The sequence below is a fragment of the Choristoneura fumiferana genome, chromosome 4 (assembly GCF_025370935.1).
Source record: "Choristoneura fumiferana chromosome 4, NRCan_CFum_1, whole genome shotgun sequence".
NCBI classification, from domain to species: Eukaryota; Metazoa; Arthropoda; class Insecta; order Lepidoptera; family Tortricidae; genus Choristoneura; species Choristoneura fumiferana.
In genome coordinates, this window is record NC_133475.1 from 15,532,665 (window position 1) to 15,542,073 (window position 9,409).

Genomic DNA, 9,409 nt, shown 5'->3' on the forward strand with positions numbered 1-9,409 from the left:
AATACAGGTATTATTTCATTGAGGTTTCAATGTCAACTACATACATTCGCATCGTATTAACTGATTTGTGTTGCTTACCATAGGAATATATCGAAAATCCCTTTCGTTTTTGTAGATAAAACATCTTACCTAAGTATATTCTTAGTACCTAATATTTAACCACTACCTACGTTCTGTGCTCTTGCAAGTCTGTCAAAGTTTGATAATTGTTTATTAATAATTTTAATGAGTTACGTAGTTATCTATTTTAAGAACATTTCATGCTTGTGATTAAATTGTCAAACGAAATCTGAAGTTTTTATAAATTTCTAGCTGTTGGCCGCGACTCCGTCCGCGTAGAAGTATGAACAAAAAAAATAGTTTACGTCTTATTCTCAGACCAACCGAATACCTATTAAGAATACAAAAAAAAACATAAAAATTGGTCAATCCGTTTCGGAGGAGTTTGGTTACAAACACTGTGACACAAGAATTTTAAATATTAGAAAGAAATATTTATGTTATGTGTGCGAAAATCGTTAAAACTATGTGATTTAAGCCGAGTGATAAAGTGTCGATGCTATCAGAGATTACATTTGTGTGAAAAGAGCTACAATTGCTGACATATTTCCACAGCATGTCATTGCGTGTTATTTTTCACAAAATTGTGAACGCTATTCAACAAATACAGTTAGCAAAGAAAATTTGTAGTTAAAGAAACAGGATGCCAGTGTTTTAATCAGTTGCCATGGCCCCGGTCGTTCCCACTAGACGCCTCAAGGGTAACGACCAAATGGCTCACTACCTGCGTTTTTTGTTCCATATGCAATTATTCGAGTCAAAGCCCTCTGAGCTGGGCTTAGAGCGGCTAAGGGCATTGCACCTTCCCGCTCTCCCTTGCCCTGCAGCCCTACTTTGCCTTTTATAATCGAAAGCGCTAAATTCATATCTCCTTGTCCCTTCCACGCATTCGAAGGGTCGGTCGAAAGAGATGCAATAATAGCTATCGCTGCGTTTACACTAACTATAGGCTCAGCAGTGCGTGAAGTGTATATAGATGGAGTATGCATATTTATATAGGTTCGAGCTCCCATGCCGTGGACTTTGAACTCGGCTAATGGTGAAATGCGCAACTCCGTTGGTTGAACCCTCTTTTGAAGCGTAAAGATCGTTACTTAAAGCTAATGTTGAGAGCGCCTATAACTTGGCTAAAAGCGATCTTATTGGATTTGCAGGGAACAGATCAGTTTTTACAACCAATCAGTATTTATTAGGTAATTGTTGTAACTACCTGACGCAGTCTTGCTTAAAGGTATATAAAAGTTGTTACACGTGCTATGGTAATCTTGGAAAGTTGTATAAGATCGTGTTATTCTTATTTAAATACCTATAACGTTTGTGTGGGAAAACAAGTGTTACATGATGGATGTAATACCTATTTTAAACCATTTCTATTGTTTGATTTTGTTCTTTATTTTCTGTTGTCCTAACGTTTTACGTTTACAAAGGCGTACCATCTTCTTAGTAACCTTCAATGCAACGGCGGTCGATAAAAACAATGCTTGCATAAACTCACAGCCACGATGTTACTATCAAATCGCGTTCAAATAAATATTCCAAAACATATAACGTATGCGAAAAACCAACGGTTGGTGGATGCGTCACAGCCATACCATCAAGATAACATGATGGGCCACCAACCGTTCGTAGGTTTTCGCGGAAAAAGGCCAGCCACATCGTCAAACAAAAAGCCCCCCACCTCAGGCGGCGGGGCGTCGCGTCACGCGCGCTGCTATAAAAGCCGAGCGCTCCCCACCACTTCAACTCAGACGCATGGAGTACTCCGTAGAGGTCGTTTGGCACGAGCGAGCGCTTTGCTAGGCACCTGCCGGCCACACTTCACGAAATATTCTAGTCATCGCGTAGCTTCAGCTCGCGTACCGCGGTAACCCGCACGTTCCTACGAACAGTGATAGCTAAACATCCCCCTACTAAATCTAAACTTGTGATAATTTAATTTAATTTAGTAATTAGTTACGCGTTCGGTGCGCGATACGGCTGTGAGTGAAAACTGTGAAGCAATGTTGTGACTGCCCGACTGGAACTTGTTACCCGTCATACAAACCAGTGTGAATAGTTCTTGCGTGGAAGGTTACTTTGGATTTGGTACCATGGTTGGCAACAACGGTACTATGATGGCGATTCGCATCGTCCACAGCAAGCTGAGGAAGCGGGAGGAGCACTCTGCATCGGTGCATCCCGCCGAGGTGTTGCAGGCGGCGCCGGCGCCCGCGCCGGAGCCGCTCGCCTTCCGCCAGCAGCCGCTGTGGCAGTTCCCACCACCGCTGCCCCCGCCTTACGTCTATCCCCATGATCAGGTTAGTATCCACAACAATAACAAACCAAAACATCCCACATATAAATTGCCAGTCTTTTCCATCCGTTACACTTGACCTGAATATTTTTTTTTAATGGCCCTCGCGCTCCTGATACTGCTCGACTCCCGTCACCGCCTTGGCAACGATTAAAAGTGATGGAAAGTGGTAGGTATGCTTGGCGTTGCGTTGACACGATAGAAATCGTGACTGGTCTAACCCACGCTCCTCAGCAGAGAGAGTTGGCTATAATAACACGACCACGATATCTACGTAGTGCAACACAGCGCTAAACAAATTTAAATGTCGGGACACGCTTGTGAAGTAGAAAGCTGCACAAGGCGAGCGTGTTGTAACACTTCGACCTTCTTTCTTTGTAGTTGTCTACGTTCAGACGAGGCTAGCGCAAACGAATAGGTACTTTGAATAATATTGCAATACCGTCAAACAATTTAACCTCAATACCACGCTCTAATAACTGGCTGGAGTCTCGAGGTCCGTTCAAAACCTTCCCGTCATTGTATTGGATAATGTTTGACGTGTGCTAAACGTGTGTAAAGAGTAAATACCACACACCTACTGCCGCATCAGGAAATAGACAATGCTAATGTGTCTTTGTAATAGCGTATTCAAGGCTCGTTCTCATGTGGCCTCAACGTTTACTTCGCAATGCTTCCTAGTCGCAGAATTCAATACATTGAACATTTTAAAAAGTCGTTAAGGCCACTACCTTTAAATGCCATCCAGATGGAACGTACTTCGAAAAAAAAAACAACTGTATCCCGAGCCCGGTTCCGAATAATAGACGGCAGACACAAAAAAAGCTTCGAATAATAATACGTTCGGGACGACCTTCTTGTTTGAAGCGCCTGCTCGGATGGCAACAGTGCGTCCGAAAATAACAAGCATTGTGTAACGGCTGGAAGTTGTTTCAATACCGGTGCGAATGCAGCAAATGCAGCAGGGACGGTAACGGAACCGCTAAATCGGGCACCGATCCTTAGGTCAACAAACTCGCCACATGTTTCCCAGTATAAAAAGACATTGCCTGACAGTTCGTTTCATTTGTTCTAGGACAACTTGATGCAGCCTCTTGGTAACGAGCGAGCGAGTTTCCGCAGCCTACGTAAGAACATCGGCGGTCGCTGGAAGCGGCTTGTGAAGAAAAAACCTGAACAAGAAGTGTACACTATCCCGCCCGAGCTCAAACCTCAGCTCAAGCAAATATACGTGTATTAGCCGCGCTAACAGCAACTATTTTAGCAACTAGAGCACCGAAGCAGGGAACTTCTACGCTGTACTTTTAAGCAATGACTTCAACCACATGGTTGTCAATTCACGTTGCATATCGTTACTCGAATATCAATTTTGTAAAAGAACATCTGCACGGCTCGACAGCCTCCTTGTCTCTTGAACATATCGTTTTGACCAATTATTTCTAATGACCAATGTTAATAAAATTACTTTCATCAGCACTACATTGTGATTGCTTAGAATTTGTATTAATAAGTATTAGAACACTGATGTTTGTGAATGTTGTTCCGTTGCAGAATTCTGAATGTTGTGAAAGATTGAGTGATAGATAAAGAAGTTTAGTTAAATGTTTAATTTAAAGATATGAATGATTTAGGAAGATGCGGTCGCGCATAATAGTGACGAAAATCCAATAATTACGATAACTATAAACGATTTGTTGAACGTATGTAATTTTGACTAATTAGGGCATTTTGTAGTTCATTTAACTTATTGTAGACATGATCGTTTTCGTAGTGAACATCGATCAAATAGTTTGTGGAACTATGTTATACACGTATGTACTTTATGTCTATGCATGTGAGGCAATGCCTATATAAGAACAGCTATTAGATTGACGCAGTATTTTATTATCATTCATTGTGTGTTGTGCGCGAGACTGAACTTATTATGGTACAATCAGAACCGTAACGTGACTTATACATTACAAACTTTCCAAATTGAACATATTTTCTGATATTATTCATTTTTAAATAAAATATTTTTCAATATTTCTCAAGATGACCTAGTTTGTTAAAAGTTACGTTACTTGCATGTTATTGTAGTATAATTTTCAAATTTTCGTCCGGTCCTTACTGTGATAAACTAGAGAGGAATAAAAATACTTGCGATGTGAAATCGTGTTTAATTGCCTTATACTGATCAATTACAAGTAGGAAGGACCATGGGCCGAAAATGTATTTAGCTCATATTGAGCCGGATATTGTGGAGAGTTAAGTTTGTAGCTACTAGGTACAATTCAGCCATTTAATTTCGTTATCTTGCATTAGAAGACACAATGTTATACCTAACAGAATTCTAACAGCGTGAGATGTTGAAGTGTAATCCTTTCATTGAATTATTAAAATAAAAAAATCCGTCATGATAATATTTTGTTTCCCTTCACCCATGACCTGCAAAAAAGTGCTGATAAACTTGAATATTCCTTTTAAATAAACATAACCGTTACAAGAAGGACCGTTAAGGTACTCCTTTGCTTAGTCAAAAACGCGAATACTCCGTTATACAGAATGCTCAGCTTTGTCAGCATTAAACTTAAAAAATTGTATCTGATATGAGTAAGCAACGAGAAAGGAAGGAAATCTTGGACAATACCTAGGTGACTCGGACAGAGGTCAAGCCTATTACCATAATTGCCGTAATACCTGCTTACTCGTATGTTACATAAAGCTAAGATAATCGCTCAAAAGTTATGATTCATGGATGCGTAACGATGCCGTGTACGATACGACACGAATAAATTCTCAAAACAAACAAATCGACGTTGTTTTGAAATAATAATAACAAATAGTACGTAGTACAGTGACCTCTAGTAGCGGTTTACTAGGTTGTTTTTAGTTCTTAAATTGATAAAAGCGCACTCTGTTGACATATATTTACGACATAATTTACAAGCTACCTATAATACTACTACTACCTGTACCTGTAGCATAGAAGCGTTGACTAGTCAGCGTGCGACGAAACTCAGGCAAGCGCGCCATCTACCGATTACTTTAGTAAGCACGCGTAGTTCAGGCCAGTCCAGGCATGCAAGCGAAACGTACTTACAAAGCGCCATCTATATTTTAGTACTGTAACTATCAACTAACAGTCGCTCACTGTTGTCGTTGGCAGGTGTGTTGTCGTTGGCAGGTGTAAATATTAGTTCGGGCCATTTGCTGTAGATGTCATTGTTATCCAAACCATCATTTTCAGTGTTAGGTGGTAGGAGGTGTTAGGTAAGGGCACTAAAACGGGACCTTACGAGCGGGATAGCTCTGCAGGAGAATGTGTTGTGGGTGACATTTAGCTACTACGTAATTACACAACCTTTGAGTTCTGTATTGATAACACAAACATTAAAAAAATCTGATTCTATTGTGATAACTGCAAAAAATTGGTATCATGTTTTAGCCAAATATTTACCTTATTTTCTTGTAAAAATTGTTGTTGACCTTTTAGAAGGTCGTTCACCTCACTTTTTTTATTACTAATGAAAGATCATTATTTCATTAATCTGTGGCAGTGTTTAGGTAATATTTTGTAAACGTAATTGCATTACATAACGACGGTGAAGTACCAAGACCTCCTAACTGATAAATCTCGAACATGCAACTAAGGAGGTTAATCTAGTCCTCAATAATTGAGGACCTTAGCATCCTTAGATAGGTACCTATTGTTTATCATCATTAGATATTGCATGTTACAAATCATTCAGTTAGGAGGTATTGTTACTTCACCGTCGATAAGTGACATACCTACATAGATCGTACACAGGAATAGGATCTCTATATATTTTTTTTCGACTGGATGGAAAACGAGCAAGTGGGTCTCCTGATGGTAAGAGATCACCACCGCCCATAAACATCTGCAACACCAGGGGTATTGCAGATGCGTTGCCAACCTACAGGCCTAAAATGGAATACCTCAAGTGCCAGTAATTTCACCGGCTACTAATACTAATCACTAATACTAGTTACAAATATAACCTAATCTACCTATTCCGTAACGTCCTTAAGGGATGTGTGGTGCTGAAGTTACTGAGTTACTGAGCTTGTGTAGCCCTGTATTTTCGAAGTTGACAACCCCCTCATTTTTCTATCGCGTCGACATTAGACGACGTCCCCAAAATAAGTCTGCACAAGAAGGATATACATAAGCAGCTATCTAATTATCTCTAAACCAAATCATCTCGAATGAGCGGTCTCAAACATCGCGTAGACATGTCACATGTCCCTAACAAAGTAAATAACAATGGGGCACCATAAACCATTCACCGGATCATCGGACTATAATGTTCGTTTTATAGCACTCGACATTTGAGATTCGAAGGAAATATCGAACTTGTATTCAATCTTTGGGAGTATACGGAGCGTAAAATTACTTCGGTCGACAAAGTTGTGATGTAGAGTTATGTTTTTCTTTAGGAAATGGTTTTATCACGGTGGTAGTTGGAAGATTGTTGAATTAACTTGTTGATTTTTCTTGCTACACTGGTAAAAAAAATCATAGAAGGTTAGTACAGGTAGTGCCAACAGGTTGAGGTACGCACGCAAGAACAGTCATGTAGTGACAGCGAGATTTTGACATTCACTCGTTCATTTCATTCATTCTTCTTTTATGCGATCAGTTCTTCACGTAGCTGTGTGTGTAATCATTCACTTCAACTCTCGTGGTACTTTCTATACTGCAAAGTAGGTAAAAGAAGTTCAGAAAGTTATAAAAATCAACCGAGCAATATCCAGTCGCGACACGAAAACGTTATTGACAAGTATTCAATTATTTTAATTTGGCACTTCAGCAGTGGCGATTACTCCACCGACAGGATCATAGCTCTTAAATTTAAGAAGAAAAAGTAATTTGGAAGCACAAGTTACCTTTCTAAACTGTAAATGTAATATGCCAGACTGTGGCATAGAAAATTAAGCTTAACTTTTTGACGACAGGGTTAAAATTTTGTGGAATCAATTTTCTTTGACTATAAGTAAGCCCTCTTGTTCTGAGGGGAGGCCTGCGCCCAGCAGTGGGACGTATATAGGCTGGGATGATGATGATGATAAATAGTTGAGCTAAAATCTTTTAGTTACTTAGTTTGACCGGCCGTTATACTTTGATATACAAAGTAATATTATAACGAAGTAATATGTGAGCTTCTGTCAATATTATGAAGCAAAAGTTGACTTCAAGATGACTTCTTTCGTTCCGCGACTGCACAGTCACCAGCAGAAGTAGACGAGCAAATGTAGTGCTCAAAATTATCTACTTAAACACTCTCTTATGACCTTGGCAGTAGAGTCGTGTGTAGATCATTGTGAGCATCCCAACCGCTCATCCACTTCTCCTGCTCACTGTACAAGGTGTTTTTAAACTCATCCGGAATATTTCAGCATAAATACATAAAAAAATATTGATGTACAAAATACCACATTAAAGGCTTGACTATCTTGAATCAAAGTTTTGAAGACAAACATGTATTGGGGTAGGTACTCAGTCAAGTTAAGTAGGTAGGTAAACTGCTAAAACATACCAGATTCAATTCAAGATACCTTGTGTCTTGCTATAAGTCTTTTGTAACATCTTTTATCCAATTTCGTTTAAGCTACTTAATCGGCGAGTAGATTGAAGTCGAGTACACCTGCATGAATGCACATAACTAACTAACTAATGTAATATAATGCATGCCAAAAAAAGCATTTTACACACACTTAAGTACTCGTAACTATAAAGTGCGAATAAACAAACACCGTCACCGCTCGCACAATAAAACACCCCTAAAACGCCCCCTCAGATTTTCCAATTAAAATCAATTACGAGACCCCATAAAAGTACAAAAATGAGAGGACCAAACTAATTACAAAGTCAATTATTACTTTTTCGCGGCATTCGATTAAAATTCCTCGGAGAAACAAAATGTCGGTCATGAATAAACATGTTCCGTCCGAGTCAACATAACATTTCAGAATGGATGTCTCTACAAAAAGTAATTCGTTAAAACGACGCGGCCTAATTTCTTTTAACAAATTGTTCTAATCCATTTAGAAAACCGTGGGTTGGTTGGGTGGTTGGTAGGAATGTGAAGTAGGATTGAGTTACATTGCGGCTTTTAGCACGCGTAATTAATAATTAGGATAACCGACATAACTTGAAGAATTTTAATTAGCGTAAGTAAACAACGGCGGGCAGATTATCGCTTGTGGAAATGGTAATCTTTGGAGCAAAAAAGGTTACGAGTTGTGAGGACTAGACATTAATATCATCATCATCCCAGCCTATATACGTCCCACTGCTGGGCACAGGCCTCCTCTCAGAACAAGAGGGCTTGGGCCATAGTTCCCACGCGGGCCCAGTGCGGATTGGGAACTTCGCACGCACCATTGAATCGCTTCGCAGGTTTGTGCAGGTTTCCTGACGATGTTTTCCTTCACCGCAAAGCTCGTGGTAAATTTCAGATGTAGTTCCGCACATGAATTTCGAAAAACTCAGAGGTGCGAGCCGGAGTTCGAACCCACGACCCTCTGCTTGAGAGGCGACAGGTCAAACCACTAGGCCACCACGGCTTCACATTAATATTATTATCATAAAATACCATCCGCCTGAGATTGCCGATATTGCTAGGAACGGTACATTCGCGTTTTAAGTGTGTTCCAAAAACCTTAGGCGCCAAATTTTGCTTGTACAGTCGACTACAAAGAGATGGATAAGCTAAAGTTACAGAAATATGTATAAACGAATTTATTAACTAAACGTTAAGGTTATGTATTTTTGTAACTTTAGGGGGTATACATCTCTTTGCAGTCGACTGTACCTACACTTAAAGTAAAGCTTGTATCTACTTTAAGGTTTTTTGTGTAAATTTTTTTTCTTTCCTTTTTGTGCAATAAAAAGTACCTATCTAAATAAGTAAACAAACAAAATAATTTGTAAACTGTATTTTCGTTTTAAAAACGCGTATACGTATTATAATATGCATCAATTCCTGCTTTCAACTTCGAAGTCACGCTGAATACAACGTGGTGTCTTTACCCTCTGGACAAAGACTTAAA

General features: G+C 39.5%; 1 protein-coding gene across 6 annotated transcripts in view; it reads left to right on the plus strand.

Annotated features, from left to right (window-relative positions):
• LOC141427563 (uncharacterized) overlaps positions 1–4,755 on the plus strand; it is a 271,369-nt gene extending 266,614 nt beyond the window's left edge. For all 6 annotated transcript variants that reach the window (XM_074087134.1, XM_074087135.1, XM_074087136.1 and 3 more), the window contains 2 exons: positions 2,198–2,357; positions 3,429–4,755. In XM_074087134.1, coding sequence (XP_073943235.1) covers positions 2,198–2,357; positions 3,429–3,593 — 325 coding nt within the window. In that variant the 3' untranslated portion in view covers positions 3,594–4,755. The remainder of the gene's footprint in view (positions 1–2,197; positions 2,358–3,428) is intronic.
• Positions 4,756–9,409: the final 4,654 nt, after the last annotated feature.